The sequence below is a fragment of the Aulonocara sp. 'chitande type north' Nkhata Bay genome, linkage group LG3 (genome assembly GCF_057382095.1).
Source record: "Aulonocara sp. 'chitande type north' Nkhata Bay isolate Kocher_YH1m ecotype deep benthic linkage group LG3, A_spYH_male_GT1.1, whole genome shotgun sequence".
NCBI classification, from domain to species: domain Eukaryota; kingdom Metazoa; phylum Chordata; class Actinopteri; order Cichliformes; family Cichlidae; genus Aulonocara; species Aulonocara sp. 'chitande type north' Nkhata Bay.
In genome coordinates, this window is record NC_141346.1 from 14,939,935 (window position 1) to 14,967,346 (window position 27,412).

General features: G+C 41.6%; 2 protein-coding genes across 2 annotated transcripts in view; both read right to left on the reverse strand.

The window, feature by feature from the left end:
• Window positions 1-19,305, reverse strand: part of LOC147334121 (Fc receptor-like protein 5) — a 33,099-nt gene extending 13,794 nt beyond the window's left edge. The window contains exons 1-3 of the mRNA XM_086286691.1: window positions 19,275-19,305; window positions 17,718-17,753; window positions 17,224-17,487 (exon numbers count right to left, since the gene is read on the reverse strand). Of these exons, the coding sequence (XP_086142817.1) occupies window positions 17,224-17,487; window positions 17,718-17,753; window positions 19,275-19,305 (331 nt within the window). The remainder of the gene's footprint in view (window positions 1-17,223; window positions 17,488-17,717; window positions 17,754-19,274) is intronic.
• A 4,536-nt stretch (window positions 19,306-23,841) lies between these two features.
• LOC147334122 (cell surface A33 antigen-like) lies at window positions 23,842-27,109 on the reverse strand. The gene is made up of 3 exons (XM_086286764.1): window positions 26,873-27,109; window positions 25,316-25,678; window positions 23,842-25,077 (listed from the first exon to the last, which is right to left on the reverse strand). The coding sequence occupies exons 1-3, from the start codon at window positions 26,940-26,942 to the stop codon at window positions 24,929-24,931; spliced, it is 582 nt and encodes a 193-aa protein (XP_086142890.1). The 5' UTR covers window positions 26,943-27,109; the 3' UTR covers window positions 23,842-24,928.
• Between the last annotated feature and the right edge of the window lie 303 nt (window positions 27,110-27,412).

Below are 27,412 nucleotides of genomic sequence, written 5' to 3' on the forward strand. Positions count from 1 at the left end.
ATTGAATATTACTTAAACTCTCTTAAATTAACTTCCAATAAAAAAGGTTTATCATTGATTGAAATTCATTCAGACATGTTTAACGAATGAGCTGTCACAACTTTCAAGTACAAAGTTGTTATGAAGTCTGTCACATTCCCCCCCTTTTTTTTCTTTTTTTCTTTTCTATCCTTTATTTATTTATCCTTCTTATTTCATTGTACTGTATATTGTTACTCTTATTTGCCTTGTATGTCTACTGTACAAACTGAACTGGAATGACTGACTGTTCGCTTTATAAGTTCAATAAAGTTTGGAAAAAAAAAAAAACCTCTTCGGCCGCTCCCTTCTGCCATATTTTGCGGCAAAATTCTCCACATCCACCGCCGCGCTATGAATTGTGAGATATATGGGATATATGCAGACCCTGAATTGGGACAGAGCCATTGAGAAGGTAATTTATCCATTTAAATCAGCTGTGATGGATCAAGGACACATCTAAAACCTGCAGGGACACCGGCCCTCATGGACTGGGATTGGGGACCCCTGGTTTAGACCTTGTCAATGCCTTTGGGTCAGTTCTGCACGAGATCTTGTGGATGGCCTTCAACTATTTCAGCGTACCAAACCACATCACAAGATTGGTCAAGACCTACTTTTAGGATTTACAGTTTTGTGTGACAGTTGAGAACACCACCACAGCCTGGCAGCACCTGGGAATTGGAGTTATGGCAGGCTGCACGATTTCCCCTCTGGCATTTATCATGACAATGGAGTTGGTCATGCGGGCATCTTGGTGGGTAGTAGGAGGTTAGAAACTCAAGAGTGGCCTTAGTCTTCCTCCTATTAGAGCTTACATGGATGACATGACCATCATTACAACAACAAAACCATGTACTGGGCGATTGCTACAGAAGCTCCAGGAAAACAGAATGGGCAAGAATGGAGTTTAAGCCAAGTAAATCTTGCAGCATCTCCATCATGAAAGGAAAGGTGACAACTGAGCAATTCTATATCAGTGGAGAACAAATTCCAACAGTCTTAGAGAAGCCCATAAAGAGCCTGGGATGGTGGTACAATGCAGACCTCAATGATACGTGGCAACTAGAAAAACTAAGGCAGAACTTGGCTGATGACCTCAAGTGGATTAAAAACACTGCACTTCCAGGGAAATTGACGGTCTGGTGCTTCCAGTTTGGGTTGTTACCCAGACTACTGTGGCCGTTGATAATGTACGAGGTCTCACTCAAACATACCAATAGACTAGAGAAGCTAGTGAGCTCCTACGTTAAGAAGTGGCTCGGACCTCCTGAATGCCTCAGCAGCATTGGACTCTATAGCGACGGGATACTGTCATTGCCTATCCCTAGTCTGGTTGAGGAGTTTAAATGTGCAAAAGTGAGGCTTGAGATGTCACTCACGGACACCCGGGACCCCATAGTGAGAGGCACTGCTCCCACTCTAGCAACGGGGAGGAGGTGGTGGTGGAGGAGGTGCGTCGACAGGAGGAAACAGCCAGATATGCCAGAGCCATGGCACTGGCCAAACAGGGTCGCTGGATGAATTGGGAGAGTGTGGAAAAGAGGAAACTCTCATGGAGTGAAATCTGGGGAATGGAGTCTAATAGACGAAGTTTCATCATCCGAGTAACAAATGATGTGCTACCTTCCTCAACAAAATCTGCAGCTCTGGTTTGGAAAGGACCTATCCTGCCCCCAGTGTACAGACCCAGCCACACTCAAGCACATCTTGGTTGGTTGTAGGTAGAGCTGGGCGATATGAGATTTTTTCATCTCACGATATGTTTTTTTCATTTCAGACGATAACGATATATATCACGATATAAGCCAAATAACTATATTTGTAAGTAAAATGTGAAATAATCAGCAGCTTGTTTTGATTTAAATATTTATTTCCCATAATAAGTTCAACAGGGTAGATGTACTTAAGAAACATGAGACTTTTTCAGATAAATAAAGGCAAATATTGCAAACTACACAAAAGGCAGCCGCTAAAGCATTTAAGTTTCCAAATAGAACAAACAAAACAGACTACTAAATTGTCAATTCCACTTAGAAACAAAATATTAATTCTAAAAATAAATCTTAGTTTGTTTTACAGAAGAAGAGACAAAATTGACTAACTTTTGTCAATATCAAATACACTGAGAACTAAAATGAAATTCTCAATCTCTCCTTGTTGTATAGCTTAGCTTTTCAAACAGTTTTAACAGTTACTTTAGTCTGACAAAAGCCGAATGACGAATTAGTGCTTCCAGTCAGAGATTGAGCATGCACCGATTTATTGTATTTCCAGACTTGCTTTTGGCACAATTTACAGTGCGCGCTACTCTGTTTGACTTGAAATAGCCGAAATACCTTCACACTACGGAACGTCAGGACAATCTCTCCGGCATTGGAACCATCATCTGTTTTCTCTTCGGTAACCTTCGGTCACGCTCTCGGTTGATTTTTCTCTAGTCGGCACACTCATTTCCTCCATTACCCGGGCGGCATGGCGGCTGGCTACTTCCCAAAACAAATACACATGTGCGGCTTGGCACTTGTGCTGTACGTAACAAGTCACGTGAAGTGACGCTGCGGCTGTGATTGGTTCGGCTCTGCACTACTTAATTTGGATAGGCTGTTCTTTTTTTTTTTTTTTTTTTTAAGAGGACAAGAGCGGTGAGGCCTATCGCAATAGTTTAATTTTTCTATCGAGAAAAAGTTATTTTGCAATACATATCGTTATCGTTCTATCGCCCAGCTCTAGTTGTAGGACTAGCCTTACTCAGGGCAGATACACATGGAGACAAAACCAGGTTATCAGGTGTCTAGCTGAGAAAGTTAAGTGCAAAAAAAATCCATTAATGCTCAACCTTTCACGAACCAAAATGAGTGTGAGCTTTCATCAACATTTGTCCGGGAGGGAGAGAAGTCGAGGGCAAGTCCCAAAAAATTGTGTATCTCATTGAGCTGACGGTACCATGGGAGGAAACAACTGAGGAAACATTGGAGCGCAAGAAGCTCCGCTATGCCAACTATGCAGCTGAGGCAGGGGCCAGAGGCTGGAAGATGAAGGTGCGCCCGGTGGAAGTGGGGTGTAGGGGCTTTGTTGCCAATACAACAGGAAAACTGCTTAGAGGGATTGGGATAAGAGGACACGCGCAACAGCAGGCTAATAAGAGAACTAGCTAACACTGCTGAGAGGACCAGTCACTGGCTATAGCTAAAAAGGGCTGACATCACTTAGCAGTCAGCTAACCACAAGTGAAAAGAAATATTCCACTCTTCTCCCCTCTGCTCTTCTTCCCTTCTCTGGGAGGCAGTGGGGAGGTGGAGCATACAGCCCAATCCGGCGGGGAGGTGCCAATCCGGCTCTCCTCTCTACTCTCTCCTATCTTGTCCCTTTTGTCTTACTTCTCTCCATCACCTTTTCTATCCCTTTGAAGAAGTGAGGCTCCATAAATGCTAAAGAAGTAAGTATTAATTCTCAGTTGCAGTAAATAGATAGGAGAAAATAAACTGTAGAAAATTAAACAGAAGAAAGAATAAGAGAAATAACAATTTAACTAAACCAGTGACACACACTCTGGGGCTTGATCAACCCTAGCAGGGCCTCCTTGGATGACGATGTGTAGCAATAATGTCCGAAGAGGGTTTTTTTATGCTGAATAATACTGGGAAACCGAGGACTGAGTTTCATTCCTGTATCAACGCCTATTCTTTTTTCTTCACTCAGTAAATATTTCCTTGATCCCCTACAGGTTATTTAAAATGCTGCTGCTAGGTTGTTTACTGGGTTAAACTGACAGTAGATGTGATGGTCAAACCCGTGGCCACACTCTAAAGTTGGTAACTTTTGTATTTTCATTCTTCATTTTAGTTGCCAATAACTTTATTGATTGGTTTGGATACATTTGTTCTATTTGTAAGCGCGCACATTTAGGTTACTTATGTATTCATACTACTTCATTTCTTTGCTTTCTGACTAACCTTTGTCTTATTTCTTACCTGCCATCATCCCTGGGAGTTGCTGGGCAAAAGATGGTAGCCAGGGTTTGAAATCATTAAATGAAAAGGAAGATACAGGGAGTGCAGAATTATTAGGCAAATTAGTATTTTGTCCACATCATCCTCTTCATGCATGTTGTCTTACTCCAAGCTGTATAGGCTCGAAAGCCTACTACCAATTAAGCATATTAGGTGATGTGCATCTCTGTAATGAGAAGGGGTGTGGTCTAATGACATCAACACCCTATATCAGGTGTGCATAATTATTAGGCAATGTCCTTTCCTTTGGCAAAATGGGTCAAAAGAAGGACTTGACAGGCTCAGAAAAGTCAAAAATAGTGAGATATCTTGCAGAGGGATGCAGCAGTCTCAAAATTGCAAAGCTTCTGAAGCGTGATCATCGAACAATCAAGCGTTTCATTCAAAATAGTCAACAGGGTCGCAAGAAGCGTGTGGAAAAACCAAGGCGCAAAATAACTGCCCATGAACTGAGAAAAGTCAAGCGTGCAGCTGCCAAGATGCCACTTGCCACCAGTTTGGTCATATTTCAGAGCTGCAACATCACTGGAGTGCCCAAGAGCACAAGGTGTGCAATACTCAGAGACATGGCCAAGGTAAGAAAGGCTGAAAGACGACCACCACTGAACAAGACACACAAGCTGAAACGTCAAGACTGGGCCAAGAAACATCTCAAGAATGGTTTTTCTATGGTTTTATGGACTGATGAAATGAGAGAGATAAGATAAGATAAGATAACCTTTATTAGTCCCACACGTGGGAAATTTGTTTTGTCACAGCAGGAAGTGGACAGTGCAAAAGTTATGAAGCAAAAATTAGAATACGATAAGAATAAATACAGTACACAGCTGTACAGAATAGAATAAAAATAATATACTATATACAGTAGAATAAAATAGAATAAAAATATACAATAAGATAAAAATAGAATACAAATGCTATATACAACTGAGTAAAAATACAACGATGCCAGAAAAGATTATTGCACTTAGTGTTATTGCACATGTGTGGATGTGTGTGTTTGTTCAGTTAAAGTCTTTGTTGTGGAGTCTGACAGCAGTGGGGAGGAAAGACCTGCGAAATCTCTCCGTCCCACACCGTGGGTGCCGCAGTCTCCCACTGAAGGAGCTGCTCAGTGCTGTCACAGTCTGCTGCATGGGGTGGGAGATGTTGTCCAACAGTGATGACAGCTTAGCCACCGTTCTCCTGTCACTCACCACCTCCACTGGGTCCAGAGGGCATCCTAGAACAGAGCTGGCCCTTCGGATCACCCTGTTCAGTCTCTTCCTGTCCCCAGCAGAGATGCTGCCGCCCCAGCAGACCACACCATAAAAGATAGCAGAAGCCACCACAGAGTCATAGAAGGTCTTCAGGAGTGGGCCCTCCACTCCAAATGACCTGAGTCTCCGCAGCAAGTACAGCCTGCTCTGCCCTTTCCTGTAGAGGGCGTCTGAGTTATGAGTCCAGTCCAGTCTATTGTTCAGATGAACACCAAGGTACCTGTAGCTGTCCACAGCCTCAATGTCCATACCCTGGATGTTCAGTGGTTGCAGTGGAGAATGCTTGTGCCTGCGGAAGTCTACCACCAGTTCCTTGGTTTTACTGGCGTTGATCTGGAGGTAGTTCAGTTGGCACCAGTCCACAAAGTCTTGGGTCAGACCTCTGTACTCCTTGTCGTCCCCATCAGTGATGAGGCCGACTATTGCAGAGTCATCAGAGAACTTCTGCAGGAAGCACTGGGTGGAGTTGTGGGAGAAGTCTGCAGTGTAGATGGTGAAGAGGAACGGAGCCAGAACCATTCCCTGTGGGGCCCCCGTACTGCAGACGACCCTGTCCGACACACAGCCCTGAGTCCTCACATACTGTGGTCGGTCGGTGAGGTAGTCCAAAATCCAGGTAGTGAGGTGATGGTCCACTCCAGAGTTCTCCAGCTTGTCCTTCAGAACCGAGGGAAGAATGGTGTTGAAGGCACTGGAGAAATCAAAGAACATGATTCTCACAGTGCTTCCAGCGGTCTCCAGGTGAGCGAGGGAACGATGTAGGAGGTGAATGACGGCATCATCCGCTCCGATGCCAGGCTGGTAGGCAAACTGAAGTGGGTCCAGTGATGAGCTTGTTAGGCGCCGAAGCTGAGCCAGGACCAACCGCTCCAGGGTCTTCATCAGGTGGGATGTCAGAGCCACCGGCCTATAGCTGTTGAGGTCCTTGGGGCGTGAAGTCTTTGGCACTGGAACAACACAGGAGGTTTTCCATAGCTGTGGGACTCTTCCCAACCTCAGGCTCAGGTTGAAGAGGTGCTCCATCACCCCACACAGTTGGTCCGCGCAGGACCTGACGACCCTCGAGCTGATGCCATCTGGACCCGCTGCCTTCTTGCCATTAATCCTCCTCAGTTCCCTCCTAACCTGGGTGGTTGAGAGAGACAGGCTGGAGCCTTGTGTTGAGTGTGTATTAGATGCTGTTGTTGGGGGTGGGGGGGAGTGAGCAGGGTGAATAGAAGAAGTGTGAAGTGTCTGAGGTGTCAGAGGTGGAACAGCAGCAGTGGGGGTGGGTGAGTCTGCAGCCGATGTTGCAGACTGCCTCATGGCTGAATCAAATCTGTTGAAGAAATGATTCAGTTCATTTGCCCACCTCACATCCCTCCCAGGCAGAGAGTTCTGCTGTTTGTGGCCTGAGATGGTTCTGAGGCCTCTCCAGACTTCACCAACGTTGTTTTGCTGAAGCTGTTTCTCCATCTTCTGCCTGTAGCTGTCCTTCCCATTCCTTATCAGTCCCCTCAACTCTCTCTGCACCCTTTTCAACTCCTCTTTGTCTTTGGATTTGAAGGCCCTCCTCTTCTGCTTGAGGACAGCTTTAATTTCTGGGGTAATCCAAGGTTTGTTGTTGGAGAAACACCGTACAGTCCTGGTAGGTACGGTGTTATCCACACAGAAATTAATATAGTCCGTAATGCATGTAGTAAGGCCGTCGATGTCCTCTCCGTGGTCGTCACAGATCACCTCCCACACAGTCGACTCAAAACAGTCCTTAAGAGCCTCCTCGCTCTCCTCAGACCATCTCTGCACTGTGCGGGTGGCTGGTGGCTCCCTGCGCACTAAGGGCTCATACACAGGGACAAGGTGCACCAGGTTGTGGTCAGATTTGCCCAGTGGAGGGAGAGGTGATGAACTGTATGCCTCTTCTGCATTGGCATACAGTAAGTCCAGTGTTTTATTGTCTCTGGTTGAGCAGGTAACATACTGGGTGAAGGTGGGCAGTGTGGAGTCCAGTGAGGCATGATTGAAGTCCCCTGATATTATGAGAAGGGCTCTCGGAGATTGTGTTTGCAGTCTGCTGACCACTGAGTGGAGAGTGTCACAGGCTGCATCCGCGTTGGCCGAGGGGGGGGACATACGCTGTTATCGCGATAACATGCGAGAATTCCCGGGGCAGATAGTACGGACGCATGCTAACGGCTAACAGCTCAATGTCTCTGCTGCAGAGTTGTTCTTTCACAGTGATGTGCCCAGGGTTACACCATCTGTCGTTCACAAACACTGTCAGTCCCCCTCCTTTCCTCTTACCGCTCTCTCTCGTCCTGTCCGCTCGCAGCATCTGAAATCCCGGTAGTGTCACGCTCGTGTCCGGAGTTAGCGGTGTTAGCCACGACTCCGTTAGCATCATGATGCTACATTGCCGGTACTCCCTCTGTGACCAGGTTAGCGACGTGAGCTCATCCATCTTATTGGGTAAAGATCTTACGTTTCCAATAATTACAGAAGGAAGAGATGGTCAATAACGTCTCCTTCTCGGGCGACGGCACTCCTTCCCGCCGGCAGTACCGCTGCAGGACGCAGCGCTAACAGCTGATCCTTACTGTAAACAAAGGATCGCTGCTCTGGGTCCCCAGACACGGGTGAAAAAAGTAGAAATAAACTAAGAAAAACGACCAGAACTAGCACAAAACGGTAGAACATGGTTGCAGAGTCTAATTACTGATACGTTAGTTATAAAAAATTACGAGAAGAAAAAGATAAGAAAGAAAGAAACTCAGAATGAGCAGAGCTGCTGTAACAGGCTGCCGCACACGGGGGGCGCCGGAGAGTGAGTCTTGATGGGCCAGATGGATGGGCCCGTGGCTGGATTGGTAAAGGGCAGAGAGCTCCAGTCCGACTCAGACGCCAGCAAGGTGGAGGTGGAGTACTGGTTTGGGCTGGTATCATCAAAGATGAGCTTGTGGGGCCTTTTCGGGTTGAGGATGGAGTCAAGCTCAACTCCCAGTCCTACTGGCAGTTTCTGGAAGACACCTTCTTCAAGCAGTGGTACAGGAAGAAGTCTGCATCCTTCAAGAAAAACATGATTTCCATGCAGGACAATGCTCCATCACACGCGTCCAAGTACTCCACAGCGTGGCTGGCAAGAAAGGGTATAAAAGAAGAAAAACTAATGACATGACCTCCTTGTTCACCTGATCTGAACCCCATTGAGAACCTGTGGTCCATCATCAAATGTGAGATTTACAAGGAGGGAAAACAGTACACCTCTCTGAACAGTGTCTGGGAGGCTGTGGTTGCTGCTGCACGCAATGTTGATGGTGAACAGATCAAAACACTGACAGAATCCATGGATGGCAGGCTTTTGAGTGTCATTGCAAAGAAAGGTGGCTATATTGGTCGCTGATTTGTTTTTGTTTTGTTTTTGAATGTCAGAAATGTATATTTGTGAATGTGGAGATGTTATATTGGTTTCACTGGTAAAAATAAATAATTGAAATGGGTATATATTTGTGTTTTGTTAAGTTGCCTAATAATTGTGCACAGTAATAGTCACCTGCACACACAGATATCCCCCTAAAATAGCTACAACTAAAAACAAACTAAAAACTACTTCCAAAAACATTCAGCTTTGATATTAATGAGTTTTTTGGGTTCATTGAGAACATGGTTGTTGTTCAATAATAAAATTATTCCTCAAAAATACAACTTGCCTAATAATTCTGCACTCCCTGTAATTGGACCACACCACCACTTCCTGCTGAAGGGGAGAATGTGTGTTTTCTTTACTTTAAAAACAAAGTATTTGTATTTAATTAAATATTTGAGTTTAGGGTTTAATGGGGTTTTGATTTTCTTCTTTGGTGTTTAGTTTATTAACAAACTAGATTGTACTGCATCGTTCGTGATTTATGATTTTGTTTTGTTTGTGTCACAATGGTCTGATCAGCCATTATATATACCCTTTGTCATGATCCTGGGTCTTTTGACCCAGTGTTTTAAGTTTGAGTTTATTTTGTTCATTAGGTTATCTAAGTTCATTTGGTTATTAGACTCCTTGTGTTTTCTTTCCCTGTATTTAAGCTTCCCCTCACCCTTTGTGTTTCATGCTGCGTGTCTTATGTTATCAAGTTTGTATTATCATGTCTGTCTCATGTTTCCTGTTTTATTTTGAAGGAGTCGTGTGTTCTTTGTTCATTGTATTTAGTTTCACTTCCCTTGTCCTGTCATTAGGCTCATGTCAGTCAGCTGTTCCTCCACGTGTTCCCACTTCCCCTAATCACCTGTGTATTTAAGTCCTCTGTTTTCAGCGTGTGATTGTCAGGTCGTCTGTTGTCCATGCCATGCCATGCTTCCAAGTTTCTTGTCTAGGTTTTTCTTATTGTTTGTTTAGATTCCCCAGTTTAGGTTTCTGTTAATTTTACTTCAGTTGCCTTGCCCTTTGTTTGTACCTTTTCTACCAGCCATATTAAACGGCTCACCTTTTGTTAACATTTCAAGTTCTGTTCCCTGTTCCTTGGAGTCTGCGTTTTGGGTCTTTTTGTCAACCCCTGCAGTCTGCCCTCGCCAGACTGTGACACCCTTGTATGTCATTTCATGTTTAGGTCAGTTATGTTTGTTTGTAGCAGTCATTTGGTTTGTTAAGTTTGCAGTCTTTGCATGAGTTCAGTTTTGTTTCTTTGACCTCTTGTATGAGCTCAACATTTATTACGCTTGTAAATATAATTTTTGGGGGTTAAATAAATAAATAATTAAATAAATGGAAACTATATTTTTTCTAATAATTCCTGAGACGACTCCTATTTTTCAACTCGTTCCATCACAGTAGACATGATGCAAAGAAGAGCAGCTTTACCTCTCATCTTTGATCTGGTTTTCTTGTCTTTGATGATGATTTCTCCATAATAGACGTCTTCTGTTCTCACTGACGAGCAAACTGCAACTGGAAAATCAAAGAACATCACTGACATGAATGGAATTTTAAATGTTTAAAATTCCATGTTTTTTAATCATAAATGGGAAATGGTACAACTGCAGAGGTGTTAGCTTTTGTTAACCACAGACAACAAACACAAAGGCCAGCACACAAACACAATGTTCAATGTTCAGTAAGCACAGAGTGAAAAAGTCAGTCTCCCGCTCACTGCCTTTGAACCAATAGAAAACAGTGTTGGGAAGGTTACTTTTAAAAGGTATTCCATTACAGATTACATGCCCCAAAATGTATTCTGTAACATATTCCATTACGGTACTCAAGACGCCTCATCGTAGTTAGGTGTGGCCAGGTCTGTGGCTCTTGACAAATCTTGTTTTAGTGAAATGAACGCCGGCTCTGTGTCCGGCGTCCAGGGCAATTCAGCCTTAAGACTTCGAACGCCCGCCTGCTTTATCAGGTCCCTTAAAGGGGCCGTTTTGACGGCATAGTTCGGGATGAACTGCCTGCTGTAACCTGTCAAGCCAAGAAAAGAAAGCAACTCCTTTACAGTTCTTGGTTTTGGATGTGTCAGAATTTGGTCTCTGTGTGTGTTCATTAATCCCACTGATTTGTGTGCGATCACTCGGCCCAGAAATGTTACCTCTGGTCGGACCAACTGCAGGCCGCTGCTGACGGGGCTGCAATGAGAAGATCATCAACATACTGTATCAGTACAACCATCAGACAGTTGACATGGTGACAGTGCCTCTTTCAGCACCTGATTGAAAATGCCTGGTGAGAGTGCAAAGCCTTGTGGCAAGCGTGTGTACCTGAATTTCCGGCCTCTGTATGTGAATGAGAAAATGTCTCTGAGTGACTCGTGCAGTGGGAGACAAAAGAATGCATTTGCTCGGTCAATACAGGTGAACCACTTTTGGTCCCATGTAATGACAGCAACATATCCTGAATACTTTGGATTACTTAATATTGTAGCATGCAGAGGAATCTTAACAAAGAAGCTCACAGAGAGAGATTGAGCTTGTTATTCAACCCCAAGCTAGTAGGGGGAGTTCTTTATTAAAACACTTGCCGGGGCTACAATGTGCCTCAAGGTTCAACAATAGCACAACAGAAGTCACTCATGGTACAGCACTCTCTCTACAAAACAACAACTGTCAGTGACTCTGCATCACACAGCGTAAACAATTGAATTTACTATTGCTGTGTGATTTGTTACTATTATTGAAGGTCCGCGGCTCCGAACCGTAGTAAAGGGACCTCTGACTAACATGTTGGGTTCGTGTTGGGCTCATATCCGAAAACTAGCTCTACTTTGTTGTGTGGGTCACCTTTGCTTGCGAGAGACAGAGAGAGGCGTTGAAAGGCTGCTCCAACCGAACTTATTGTTTCGGAGGAAAACACGAACACGGTGTACAGTCGAGTCTTAAGTGTACTTACAACTGGGCTCGTCAGGCACTCTTCTTGGCTGAAGTGGTTATTATTATATTTACATGCTTCCAGCTCCTGTTTTTGCTCGATGACAGCTCGTACTTTTCCACTCACCTTTTTCTCCCTCCTCACACTCACAGACACATAACGTGTATGGCAGTCCATTTTCCCCGCAGCACGGACTACACTGCCCATGAGGCTACATTCTTTAGAGCTATACCTGTAGCATTCTGCCTTTTAGCTTAGCACAAGAACAACAACAAAAAGGCGCTCTCTCACCCAGGAAACACACAGTTGCAGAGACCTGTAACCATGGCAACTGTAACGCTGCCGCCTGGAACAACAGAACATAGCTGTCAAACAAAACCGAAACAGGCCTTATCTGCCACAATATGAAACAGGAAAGTACCGCAGTGTAATCCATTTATTTCAAAAAAGTAACAGTATTCTAAATACCACATTTTTAAACGGTAACTGGAAAAGAATAAAGTTACTCATATTTTGTATTTTAACCCTTTAACCTAACCATTTAAAGCCGGTCAGAGCAGCACGCTCTGTTTTGCGTAACTATTTTTAAATCCCGGTAGCACTGCAACCACGTAAGCTAGCGCAATAATTTGTTTTGCATATGAAACCGGAGGAGTTGTCCTTACATCTTATGCCATCAGCTTGTCCTCGGTCACAGTTTCCTTCCACATATAACTTTGCAAAAACTGCATAAAAAGCACTTGCAGCAACAAAAACATAATACTCCAGAAACACGCTTTGCCGATCTGATCAGCTGTTCATAACACTTCCTACATCCATCAGCGTGAACTATCGCATGTCCGCCAGGACCCGCCCGAAACCGGAAGTGAAGTCATTTTGCGGAAATTTAGTTGTTTTTTCTTACCATCAGGGCCTTAAGAGCCTATACTGGTGTTTTTAAAAGTTATGTTTAACTTTATGACTCTCTGTGTCGTTTCTGGGATGCTTAGGACTCAAATTGCACTGCTGGAAATAGTTTATTTTGATGCATATGCTGTTTTTTTTGCAAATTTGCATTACAATATTTATTTTAGTTTTTCCTGCTATTAGATTATAATATCATTTTATGCCATGTTATACCCCTAATTAAAGATTGTGAATTATTATGTAGTTTTAGTTTGCATTATTTTTCTGAATTAGAAGAAGCTGACAACTATTGCATTAGTTAAACTGATTTGCATTAAAGTAGACTGCTGATTTATTGTGGATGAAGGATATTGTTTTATGATGCATTATACTGCTGAGTTATAAGAAATACTGTTTGCAGAAAGTCATCGCCTTATTTGTCTGATTAGAAGAGAACAGAATATACTGGAGTAGATAGACGGGGAGCCAAGGTCGTAGCTTAGGCGCTGTGTGAGAGAAAGCATGTGAATGTTTAGGCTTTTTGTGATAAGGTGGAGGCAAAAAGCCTAATATAAGAGTTTGAGCAATACTCCACCATTTTGAGATCTGAGGCTGTCTGCATCAGTGTCCATCTCCCACGCGTGTGATCATTAAAATCATCGTTTGACTCAACCCGACTGGACCAGTGTTGTTATTGTGGTTTTTTCTCTTGTCTCCATCCCCAATATTTTGAACCATAACACTGCATTATATAAAAATTGGTGTATTTCAAAAGTAAAACTCTGAAGACACTCAAAATGAATTTCCTGTGGTGGGAAACTATTTTGTGCAACTTTTTTGTTTTTACGGTTTTGAGGGATAAGCCTCATAAAAAATTTTCTACCTAAAAATATATGTTGAAAAAACAAAAACGATTTTCAATTTTTTGTAGTTTATTGTACATTTTTGCAATTTATGTGCAGACATATTATTAAAATTTGGGCTATAATGGTTGTATTGATGTATAGTATGTATATGTATGTATTAAAGTTTTAAGACCTACCATAGAACCAAGAATGCCAGAGCTTACTTTATATTTTTACATGCTGTGGAGCCATTTTTGGGAGCATTTCAAGTTGCTATACATCAATACAACTTTGTGTTCTGGTAGTCAGGCGCCTCGCCGTATAATCAGGGTCCAAAACTCCTTCGGCTTCAGGTCCCAAAGTCAAATGAACACTGCTGGATCACTGAGAGTTAAAAACTGTCTAGATTCTTTCATCTTTAATAAAATGATCAGCATTTACCAGGTTTAACAACTAAGTTTAACATCCAGGCACCCATGAAAACAAAATTTATTAAATTTAATGGAGTTAGAAGTTAGTAGGACGTTAGCTCACTAGTTTCCACCTAAACATGATATACCATGTTGTGACTGAGAGATTTGTGAAAAAATTCAAACGTACAACTCTGCTATCACCTCCACCATAAATGATCACAGAAAACTAAACAGCAGTGACTTTTGCAGGGTTACTGAAGTTGGACTAGCTGGTATATAATGATGTGCTATGTGATCGGTAACGACACAGCTATGTTAGCATAACATAACCATGGTGAAGCTGGAGGATGAACGCTAACTTTTTTCCACTTGATAAAATCTAACATGCCTTATGTATGAAAACAGACCCTTTCATCGACAATGTGCCTTATGGTCCAGAAAACACGGTACAGAGTCATAGGTAGGGATGGGTATTGATGGGTATTGATTTTCATGATTCCGAGTCCATTTTCGATTCTGTTTAACGATTTGATTCTTTATCGATTCTTTTTTTTTTTTTTTTTTTTTTAAAAAGACAACACTGAGGTCGATTAGCTTAGAACTTTGTTTTTCTTTGAACAAGATAGAAATTTAGGAGTAGCCTGGCCTTACAAACCCAACAGTGAGATCTTAAGAGATCCTTAAGAGATCCACAGCCTACGGCTCTTCAATGGGGTGTCACAGGGTCCCCGGGAAAAAAAATTGTAAATGTAAAATAATGATATGCACTGTTAGTTGATTATTTACCTGCCACATTAACGGGAGAGGACGTGCAAACGTTACCGCTGCTGCTGGGTTGAGATTCACAAGTCTGGAGCGGAATTAAAATCACGACATTCATTTAAGGTTATCGCGTGTTTTGTGAGCAAATGCTTTTGCATATTTGTAGTGTTTCCTCCCTTAAATGAAATATCTACTTTGCAAGTATTGTAAGTTGCCCTGTTGTCATCCATTCTCGTAAAGTATAACCAAACTTTTTAGCGTTTGAGCCACCATGTTTCCTGTCAGGTAAATGACGCTCCGCAACGTGGTGACGTCATTCGGGGCGACTGGAATCGATAAGGGAATCGTTTGCAAAAATAGCAAACAATTCCAAGGAATTGAAACAGTGGGAACTGGTTCTCAACAAGAACTGGTTTTCGATACCCAGCTGTAGCTGCTAGCTGTCTGCTAGGCTTTACCTCAGCTAATTGCAGTCCCTGAACTGGACCTCTCTGCTGTGTTGTGTACTGTTTGACTGTTTTGGAGCTCCAACAGTTTTAATTTCACTTACAAGTTTTAATTAATTATACTTACATGGCAAAATTAGATTCAGGCATCTTCTCATTCTTTTTTTTTCTAAATCATTTTTCTGCAAACACTCAAGAATCTTGTGAAACCCAATATTACCTCTGTTCATCTGCTGTTGGTGATGTGATATTTTCACATCTCTCTGCATGTTGTCATCTTCTGCAGGTTCATCGTGAGCTGTTGAATTGATTGCAAATTTAACAGTGAAATATTTTACTGTCAAGAGTCTAAATGGAACTTCAATCTAACAAAAATGAAAAAAGTGATGTAATGTGTAAAATGTGAGCTAGTTGTGTAACAATATCCTCCTGACTACCAGCAATGCAAATTTGTCCTCTGTAGTGCACCTTTCTAAACCTGAATATCTCCCATGCACTGCATACTACAGAATTGCCTCCTTTTGGTATCTACAGAGGACATTTAGGGCTTTCCAATGATACCAAATGTGAAGGGGTGGAGCTTTGGGAACTTTAGTTTTTCATTAGGGAACATGGCGGCCATCGCTGCAAGCACATTTTATGGGAAGAAGAAAAGTAAGTGCATAAAACTTCTTATTGAGCAATTTTTAGCTATAAATGTTGTTAGCATATTTTAAATAAGTCTCTTAATAACACATTAAAACATAGTATACTTAATTCTAACTTCATTTTAGTATAGTATTGAAGTGTTTAAAAAATGTCCTCTGTAGTGGACATTTGTAGTCATTTCCTCCATTTTGTTCTGTTTTTTTAAATGACCAGAAAAGGAGTCATTTTTAGAAGAAGAAAGAAATTTATTGCAGTTTGATGAGGGAAACCCAGATCTTGAGTTGTCTGATGAAGAAGATCATAGGGAATAAGCCCTTGAAGAAGAAAGAAGGAGGAGCATCAGGGATGGTACTCAGACCTGAACTTGCTGTCATTAAGTGGTTGGACAGTTGTCATGACATCCTCTGCCTATGGCAATCAACCTCAGGACAGACGCACAAGATGGTCTAAGAAAAACAAAAGGTTTGTCCATGTGCCAAGTCCACTGGCAATTGCTGAGTACACGACCAATATAGGTGACGTGGACCTTGTTGCCAAATGTTGAGTTTCTACAGGATGGTGTACATACTGTCAGAAATTGACGGTATGTGCAGTTCTCTACTTTTTGATCTGGCAATCACCAACTCGTGGCTTCAGTATAGCAGTGACTTGCAGTTTTGGGGGAAGAAACCACTACAGTTCCTTGAGTTCAAACTTCTCCTTGGTGAAGATTTGAAGCAAATGTTTGCCATCAAAGTTCATTTTTGCACGTTTGGCCTTCCAATGTCCTCTGCAGTGGACATGTGATATCTAAAAAATGTAAACTTTTTTTTCCCAAAAAATTATTTCAGTCTTTAACTTTTTTTTGATTGGACAACATTTTTTCCTGGTAGTCAGGAGGATAAAATGTAACTGCACAAACATCTCATGTAAAATTATGCACAGAAAATAAAATGCATAGAAAAAATCTGCAGCTTATCAAAACCCAAACATCTCAATTGACTTTCACCTTCAGGTTTCCTGTGGACACATCGTCTCACCAGCAGAGCCAGTAACACCAGTAGAACCACAACACACACTGATCCAACAGATGACATCACTGAGAGAACAGGAGGAGAGCCAGGAGGCGAGGTTGGTGTAGAGATAGAGGAGGATATAGGTAGAGGTGTGGATGTGGGTGGAGGTGTGGATGTAGGTGGAGGTGTTGTGGTGTGTTTGTCTAAAATAAAGCAAACACAGTCATTAAGTTGTCGTCACATTGTGAATGTTGAAAGCTGCAGAAACACAGACAGGTGAGTGTGTCACCTGTGACAGTGATCCAGCTGGATGGAGACTCTCCATGACCGCTGATGTCACACTTGTAGAGGCCTTCATCAGACCTGGAAACATGCTGGATGGTCATGTGACCTGTAGGCTGCTTCCTGATGAGGGCGCCATCTTTATAGAAAGCAGCTGGGAGGTTGGAGGGAGTGGTCTTTGTTTTACAGAGCAGAGTGACGTCATCTCCCTCCATCACAGGGAGGACAGGACTCTGCAGGATCACTGATTTATCTGAGCACAGAGACAAACTACAGCATTTCATCCATTTACACACAGCTTCATCAACACTAACTCCACACACTCAGCTTACCAGTGACTGTCAGGTTAACCATGTTACTGATGGGACCCTCTCTGGACTCACACCAGTAAACTCCACTGTCATGAAGCATCATCATGCCGATGTTACAGGAAGAACCAGCACCTTCTCCCCAAATATCTCCACACTGAGTCCTCTGTCCTTTGCTCGTGTTTCTCCTCAGAGTCCATCCAGCAGAGCTGTCGTCCTCCTCACAGCTCAGAGACACAAAGTCTCTTTTAAAGAACTGAGAGCTGCTGGGACTCACAGTCAGACGAGCTGTGAGGGTTACAATGAAAAACTGATGATCACGTCTTTGAGATCTTTACTGAAAGTAAAAGTTTTAATCCAAATGTGTAAAACATGTCAGAGTTTATCAGGTTGAAAATGAGAATTTTGGTGAAAAGGTGAAGTTTTACATGTGAGCTCCATTGTGAAACATGAACCCAATTAGGTCATATCAGTGAGCATTTCTCAGGTTTAAACTGTGACAGAAGAAGGTTACTGACCTTGGTTTGTTGTGCAGCTCAGCAGTGAGATCAGAACTAAAGAGAAATGACACTCGGGTTGATTTGAGGTGAACATAAAGAACAACTCCACACAAACAGCTGACAAACACACAAAGTCATCTCTCTCTGATGTATCTTCTCAGTGTGTAATCATAAATATAGCTTGTGGAAGATATGTTAACCATTTATCATCACTCTTTCATACTTCTGCATATTTTCAGTTAGATGCCAGCAACATGTTTCAATAAAGTTTCTATAAAAGCTTGAAAGATGTGTAAACCTAAAAAGCTGACATTGATCGATTCCAGCTGTCACAGGGTGTACAGGTCATCAGTCCAGTGAAGAATATCATTCACACCCATTTTAGCCATTTTAGAATCACCAGTTAAACAAACATGTCTTTTGAATGTTGAGGAAATCTACTGTCGAGATGAAATATTATTTTATATTCATAATCTATGTTACTATGCATAATCCTTATTATTACTGTTGCATCATTTATGATCTATCATTGTTATCATTTCATTGACACATTTATGGAAACTGGTGAGGTTATATTAAATTCTGTATTTTAGGTGTTAGCATAAGCACATAATCTTTCATTGCAGGTGCAACTGTAATCATGTTATACACATATTGCATAATTAAAGGGTTGAAGCTTGGTTAAGTTAATTAATGGTTCGAAGCTACGGGCAGCGCAATGTCTGGCCGATCAATGGAGCAAAGTTCAAGCTGGAAGGATTGCTTATATATATATATACAATTTAACAAATGTTTTCTATGATTGTTTAAGAAAGGAAATAAAGGCCGTGTGCCCTGTGCTGTGGATGTTTGCACAGTAACAGATGAGGTAGAGGGAGGTCATGCACTTAAATTAACGACACAGACATAGCCTGTCTGGGTAAACTGATTGCAAGTGTTGTTTAAGTCTAATAAGTAGAATAAATAGATGTCTCTGGAGAACTGTTCTGTTTTAGTGACGCGAGTTACTGGTCATCATAAGTAAATATCACAACCACCTATTGTAAGGGGGGGAGATGGAGCCTGATTGTTTTGCAGTGCCTATCTTCACCGAATATATGTGTTTTAATAAAATAATTTGTGTTGACCCACTATAGACTTTCAGTCGTATGTCTCTTCCTCAAAATTCGAACCGCGACACTACACAGTATTGTGGTTCCTGTGTCGTTGACAAGGTATTTTGAGTTTTGTGTTTGTCATAGCTCACATTCTAGTGTTATATTTTTTTTTTTAAATTTGCACTGACTACACTGTGATTATATGGAAAATATCTACTGCATTCAAATACCACAGTAAATTCATTTGTCCAGCTGTGTTGATATAATGAGTGAATGATTTGAGCTTTTCACTGCCTGCTGTGTTTCCTCGACTCCTGAGCAAAGATAAAGAGTCAGTTCAGACCTGCAGTTGGTCCTCGTGGTGTTTGAACTTGAATTCAGCCTGATTTGTTTTCATGTCTTCTCCTCCATCATCAGTTATCAGGAGAGCAGACAGTCAAAGTACAAGAATTCAAACAAACACAGAGATTCTACTTACAGAGCAGACACAGCACAGATGTTTCCTTCATCGTCCTTCTCACTCATTTGAGCTTCTTTTCATTTCTCACACTGACACCAAGTAAAGCCCGCCCTCTTCCTCTGAGCACCAGCTTTCTATTGGTTCAAACACAGAGGTCGGGGGCTGGCTTTTTTTAAAAGTGAAGAAGCCTTTAAGACTTGGTGGCAGTTGCGAACTCACAAAGACGTTGCTCGATACCACTCGCTGAAATTGGCAGCAAAGAGGGTGCTGGCCTCAGCAAAAATCAGACAAAATCAGGGTTGCACATGATGTGAGCTTATAAAAAAAACTTGCAAACCCAAATACAAGCGTGGAAAGATCCTCTCTCCAAAAATGGCGAACAAGAAGATTTAGTACCTCCAATGACCGATGGTACCATCACCATTGACGGCGAGCCACTGACCAAAGTCACTCAATTCAAATACCTCAAGTCCCTCATCACCTTGTACTGCGAAACCCTACCAGACGCCAGAGCCCATGTCAACGAATAAATTCTTTACAAATCCTACCATGTGAATTCATGGATTTTTTTTTCACATTCTGTCTCTCACAGTTGAAGTGTACCTCTGGTGCAAATTACTGACCTCTGTCATCATTTCAGGTGGGGGAACTTGCACAATCGGTGGCTGACTAAATACTTTTTTGCCCCACTGTATGTAAATAGCTTACCTTCCCTTCTGTGGTTCGATCGGGTTCATTGGAAGCTGGAAAAAGGACCCAGAATTTGCTTGCTGTCCCGCTTGGTCAAAAAGCGCGGTCTGGCGCATGCGCAATTAGGAACATAAGACTCATTCTTTGGGGGTATATTTTACTGCATTTTTTAATGTAATGTTGTTACTGTTTGGAAAAGGGTATAATTAACCCATTACTTTATAATTCCTTGGCTGAGTGCAATAATAGAGTAAATTTTACATGATTTCCATAGATTATATATACCTCTCTCCAAAATAGCTTTTATCAGTGCACTTGGCTGTGAACTGCTTCAGCTCAAGCTAAAGATTGCCACTTGATGGACCCAATAGATTCAGCTGCAGAAAGAACAAATGAAATCTTAAGTCCACCAGAACTATGACCAGGATCACTGTCACCATGGGATCGTTTTGACTTTTTTCTCATTGGGAAACTCCTCTGTCATGATGTAACTAGTTATTTCTGGGAAGGTTTTACTAGCTTGGATAGCAGACTCCGACGAGAGATTATTTGATCATTCTGGGGTTACCTGTAAGAGCAATTTGTACTGATAAAGAATAATTACTGAGACTTTTACCTTTACAGTTTCACAAAAGCTTAAACAGTGAATGTCATAATTAAAGCTTGAGTTACACAAAATGTTATTAAATCATAAATTCTGAGACTCAGACATTCTTTAACACCAGTGAGTCCTGTGCAGTGAGGCCCGTTATTAGAATCACTGTTATTCTATTTTCTGATTCATCATACCGGTGTACTTAAACATATATATTTTACCACTCCATCATGGTGAAGAGGCAGCTTGGTGTAAAAGTGAAGCTCTCAATTTTTCTCAATTTTTTTTGGTCACTGTGGGTAGTCACCAAAAGAACGAAATTATGGATACAGGCGGCGGAAATGGGCTTCCTCAGAGATAGGGTGATAGGTTAGACATCCGGGACGGGCTCAGAGTAGAGCCGGTGCTCCTCCACATCAAAAGGAGCCAGTTGAGGTGGTTCGGGCATTTGACAAGGATGCTTCCTGGCTGCCTACGGGATGAGGTGTTCTGGGTGTCCCACCGGCAGGAGGCCCCGTGCCAGACCCAGGGCATGCTGGAGAGATTATATCTCTCAGCTGGCCTGGGAACGCCTTCGTGTTCCCCCAGATAAGCTGGAGGAGGTGGCTTGGGAGAGGGAGGCCTGGGCTTCTCTGCTTAGGCTGCTGCCCCCGTGACCCAGCCCCAGAGACGCGGAAGAAGATGGATGGATATTTATGTGTACTTCTTTAAGTTCAACATGGCAGTGTTGCGAAATTTAGCATATTTAAGCCTAAGAAACAACATACGAATTCTGATAACTGGCACACATGTTTAACTGGCACATAACCCAACATATTAAACATATGTTTAATATGTTGGGTTATATTTTGATCAGTGTTAAGTGATTATGCTATTAAGCATCAGTTAAACCACATATAAATTGTGGTTCTGTGTTTAAGAATTACACACTAAATGCTGATTTTCTGATTCTGGGTTATTCGTATTATGAGTTGGTGACACAGTATCTTCGTACATTCCTCCAGACACACAAAACTGTTACGTTATAGACCTTTTAACCTCTCTTAGCTGAGCGGTGAGGCAGCCAGGGGGAAGTTTCTTTCTACCCCAGGTCACGTGACATGTTTCAGCCCAGTACAATAATGTCACTTCTAGTTTTAAAAGAATATGACATAAAACTTATAAATGCCAATTTCCATCCCAGTGTAAAAATTGTTCCATCATCTGTGCTTGAGGCCAATGAAGCCCAAGGAGCACACCATCACTAAAAATCAGGGATTTGTTTTTTTTCAACAAGTCCACTCATTGGTTAAATCGTATGGAACATTGGCATTCCATAAAATCAAAACAGCCACTGGTAAATAATCTGAACAGACAAAAACCATTATGTGTACCTGGAGTTCTTCTTGGTCCCTGAACCACCATCTCTGTTCTCTGCTGAAATCACAAGTTCATAGGAGTAACGTCACTTACATTTTTCAGAGTGGATTCAAAACAACTTTTCACATCTTGTTTCTTGTTACAGGAACAGTCACAAAGGTTTATCTCTCAGTCTGATGCAGTTAAAGCAGGGATCGAACTCAATTGCACAGGGGGCCAAAACTCAAAGCACACTTTAGGTCATGGGCCAAACAGGATAAACATTTATTGTACACATGAAATTTTAACTTTAAATATTTTGCTCTCCATAAAACTAAATCCTGTGAAAATTAAACAAGCTTGAAATATGAACATGCTGCACCCCCCGAGGAAATAAATAAAAATTGTGCTTTTAAGGAAACACTAAAATGACATGAAATAAAAATAATGAGATTTTGTTGCTATTATGCCATTTTATGAAAAACAAGCTAAAAATATTTTGCTCTTCATAAAAATATCTCTTGTCAAAATGACACAAATTCAAAGTATGAACATGAAAATCGTGCAAAAAAACCAACAAAAACCCCCAACAAGAAATATAAATAAAATTGGTGCTTTTCAGCAAAGGTTAAAATAACAACAAATCATAACATTCAGGGTCAAAGGAGCTTGCAAAGAAAAGCGTCTGGACTTCTTTAAGTTACTTGAAGACGTTTCACCTCTCATCCGAGAAGCATCTTCAGTTCTAAGGTCAAATGGTGAAGAGTCCCAGATATAAACCTAGTGGGAGTAACCCCCCACAGAGGGACAAAAGGACCCCCTGATGATCCTCTAATCACCTGAGACAAGGTGTGACACTGGGTGTGGGTCCCAATCAGCCAGAGTTTCGGGTGGGTTCATTGTGAAACCTGGCCCCACCTTATCATGCGAATTCCTGAGATCAGATGGCCCAGGATGTGAGTGGGCGTTAAGGCATCTGGGAAGGGATCTCAACCTTAGACCTTAGACCTTGACCTTAGAACTGAAGAAGCTTCTCGGATGAGAGGTGAAACGTCTTCAAGTAACTTAAAGAAGTCCAGACGCTTTTCTTTGCAAGCTCCTTTGACTACGATGACCTGGATGACTGAGAACCTTCACAGACATTCTGACACTTAAAAGTGTTCTGTGTTATGTGGAGAGCAACATATTGATGATTTAGTGTGACAACACTGCCACCATGAGGAAAAAGTGATAAATTACAATTACAATTAAAATTACAATTCAGGGTTTGCTTTTTGTTTTGTTTTTTTGCTCTTATGCAATTTTGTCAGAGGTAGATGCTTGGCACCATTTTTTGGCAACAAGTTTGTTTAAGTTTGGTGTGAGGTCTTGTGTTGTGATGGACCACAGGTGTTCATCAGTGAGACAACTCCTGTGTGCTGTTTTGTTAACCTTCATCACTGAAAACAGCTTCTCACACAGATATGTGCTACCAAACATACACAAGGTTCAAACTGCGTGTAGAGCTGTGGCGATCGTGGCTCAAGAGTTGGGAGTTCGCCTTGTAATCGGAAGGTTGCCGGTTCGAGCCCCGGCTTTTACAGTCTCGGTTGTTGTGTCCTTGGGCAAGACACTTCACCCGTTCCCTACTGGTGGTGGCACTGCATTATGGGATCTGTTGTTTGTGTGTTATTAGCGTGTCATATCACCATGCATAACAACCATAATAAATCTATATAAATTGATCTTGTGGGCCGAATATAAATGTACGTCGGGCCAGATGTGGCCCGCGGGCCTTGAGTTTGACACATATGAGTTAAAGAGTGTCTAGATTATTTTACTATGTATCAGAATGAGACAGAAATCTGCATCAGCTGCTCCAGAAATAAAAAAGAACGGTTACAGCCACAAAAAACACATGAACAGACTGAATCAACACAACAATAGAGTCCTAGTTTTTTTTTTTATTAGCAAAAACGGATTCAAAAAGTATAAAATAAAACATTACAAATGTAACAAGTTCTTGAAATATTTAAACTGAAATAACACCCAGAAAACAAACAACCAAAAGAGTCGTTCATGGAATGAAAAGTTCAATAAAGCTTCACACATCAGAGGAAACATCTGCCTAATATATAAACATTCATAGATTTGGTTTCATGACACTGTCAAAATTACTGTTACTGTCTGTGATCTCCACATGAGGATGAGTCTGTGTGGGTCAAACCTCTCAGAATGAGTTTGATCTCACAGATAACTGAACCTGAAGATGAAACAAACACACTCACTCGTTCTGATGCTGCAACATTCTGAGCTCATGAATACTGATGAGAACCAAATTATGAAAAAGTAATTTGCGTTTCCACAGAAATGTAAATATGCACAGCTAAGCTCACAAACATAAATCTGACATTCACTTTTCTCTACAAACTAATTTAGCTGCCTCAGTCCAAACGTACAATCAAATGATGAAAACCTGTGTGTGTTTGAAACATTCACGTCATCAAAACTGAACATGACTACTAATTATACTAATTTACAATTGTCCAATACATCAGAAGCCAAACATCCTCAGTGCTGGAAATATATACATAACAATGTGTGTTGTTAACAATGCTAACAGTAACAGTGTCGGCTTTAGTAATTCTTTCAACATGATGCAGCATCTACGGTAAACGTGTTTACTACTGCAGGCTGTTGATTAAAATGTCTTTGATTCTTCTTGGATCACTTTGGGTTTAATTTCTCCCTCAGATGCTTGAGAATATTTTTTTTTCCTTAAATTGGATTTTCAAAATACAGTTAAAATAACCTGCAATTTAAATAATTGCAGTTTCCCATTTTCAGTTGATAAATGTGCTGCACCTTGTTCTCCACCTTTTTTCCTTCTTTTTGATTATCTGTTATTTTTTCTTACTTGAGGAAAAATTAGCTTTTTCTTTAACATTGTCTCTGCTGTGAAATCTTTTTGGAATGAAGCAGCTCTTCTGGTTTTCTACATGATGTGATTGTTTTAGTTTCTGAAAGGCCTCTGCTTTGTGCCTTAGTGATACAGGCGACTCTTACATCTTCAAACATGCTGCAGTTCAACAGGAGGCTGGTATGAATCCTGACTCTGCTGTTGTTTACGTTTTCTGTAGCACACAAAAACAACAACAGCAGCAACAACAAGAAGCACAGCAGAAACACTCAGACCGACGATCAGTCCAACAGGTCCTCCTGCAGGTGAGAAACAGGTGTGAGGTGTCAGCTGTCAGGTAGGTGATGAGTGAAGAACAGAACAGAATCCATTTCCTCTTCAAACTGCTGTCAGACATTATCTACTGCACTCTGATCACATCACTCAGACCAGCTGCTTTCTACAAAGTCTCATCAACAACATCTTTAGAAACAAACATCAACAACCAGGAAGCAGCTTCACCTCTGATCACACACACACTCAACTCTACTCACTCACCTGGAGGAACAACTCTCAGTGTGATGATGCTGATGGGGTCACCATCCTGATTTGCTCTTTTCCTCACGTTTCCTCTCGTGAAGACACGACACTCGTATGTTCCAGCATCATTAATTGTCACATCCTTCAGAACCAAAGACACGTCTCCATCCTTCATCTGTCTGTCCTGTAGATCCACCCGGTTCTTAAAAGATGGATGCTGGTTTTCTAGGTCGAACCGCTGATCCCGGTACAAAAGCACATAATCTGTCTCCATGCCAGATCTGCTCCACTCTACACCGATGATGCTGTTATTATTGTTTGGAGCTCGACATGGTAGAGTGATGTTCTTCTGTCCAGGCTGAGCTGTGATAATATTCTGGTCTGACAGAAGAAACAAGACAGAGCAGAGAGGTGAAAGGTCGAAGTACAATCATCGCTTAGCTATGCTGTAATAGAGGCTGCTGATGCTCCATGATGCATTAAGTATTCCTTCTTCAGTCACCTTTCTCACTCACTTTGTTTTACTATACCTCTCTGCATTTAATCTTTAATGATTAATTAATCTCTTAAGATCTCTTCCACAGCATGTCTTTGTACTATCTTCCTCCACTCACCTCCTACCGGTCGTAGCAGATGGCTGCACCTCCCTGAGCCTTTTCTCTGTATGTATTATTGTAGTAGGTCTACCTTACAATATAAAGCACCTTGAGGTGACAGTTGTTTTGATTTTTATATAAATAAAATGGAATTGAACTAAATTGAATACAGCAGCCATTCAGAGTGAGACACACTCACTGCTTGTAGTGTTATATAAAATAATTCAGATGAATGTAAGAAGCAGTGTAATATAAACATTTATACATGTGCTGATAATAAGTGAACATAATGTGTGAGAGAAAGCAGCCTCTCATTATAAGACACTGTGAGTCTCTGCATGCTGCCTTTATGGAGCTACAGCTGTTTGTATACACTGAACTAAAAGCTTTGTAGCTGCATACAGGGCTGGATGTAATGAAATGTTCTTAGGGTGGTGTGGAAATCACAGGTAAAATCAAAGCCATTTCTTTACACATATCGCATGTCTGTAACATTGTGTAATGTGCCTTACAATGTAAACAATGATTCTGACATTTCTTTGTACAACCATTTAAAACTCAGGGGCAGATCTGCAGAGGTGGCATAGAGAGGCATGTGCCAGCCTAATATAATCTGTTGCCACACCTTAACAAACAACAATGTCCTATATAAAACTACTGTGGCACTAGAGGTGGCAAGAGATCATTTTAGGGTGGAGCATGCCACTCCATGCCACCTCTGTAGATCGGCCTCTGGCTGTATACTGACTCCTGAAACTACAACACATCACACTGACACACACACTACACTTCTTTGTCTCTGTGCTGGAAACAGCATCGCTGACCAAGCGGGTAAATCCACAGACACCAACAGACCTCGTGATGCCGTCACACAAACAGACGCTCAGAAACTAAATGTTTGGGAAGTACCATGTAAACCAGACTGATGTTTATTCCTCTTTATCTCAGAGGGAAACACCGTTTGGTTTATAAACCTCACCTGCAGAGACAAACACGAAGACACCGACAAACAGCAAAGTCGAGCAGAGCGACGCAGTTACAGGAAACATTTCCGTGTTCTTGTTTCTGCTGATCTGACTCTTAATAACAAAACTAGAGTTTTAAAACTGACTACATGAGGTTAACTTTGAGGTTTAAATAAAGCTGAAACATTTGTTTTTCAGAAACTCGTTCAAACGCCACACTTTCGATATCTTAAGGAAGTCGCGTTAAAGTGACGTCTGTTAGGCTGCGCTGTACGATGACCATGAATAAGTGCGTCATGACTAAGGCAGTGAAATGTAATGTAATGATTTCTTTGAGAGATATCAATGTGAAAATCAGGCTAATTCTCTTTTCACAGACAAACACTGTTTGTTTTCTAACAGTTAAATTTCACCTACATTCACAAACACAAAGACACCAACAAACAAACAAGCTTTAGTGATACAGGCTTCTCTTACCCAGCATCACCATGTAAGAAGCTCTGAGACATTTCTAACCTGCTGCTTTTTACTGGGAGGCTGGAATAAATCCTGAC

Coding starts and splice junctions, on each gene's coding strand:
- LOC147334122 (XM_086286764.1), bottom strand. CDS start 26,942: ATGTTTCCTGTAACTGCGTCGCTCTGCTCGACTTTGCTGTTTGTCGGT. Junction 25,679..26,872: donor CTTCGTGTTTGTCTCTGCAG/GTGAGGTTTATA, acceptor TTCTTCTGTCAG/ACCAGAATATTATCACAGCT. Junction 25,078..25,315: donor ACTGAGAGTTGTTCCTCCAG/GTGAGTGAGTAG, acceptor TCTCACCTGCAG/GAGGACCTGTTGGACTGATC.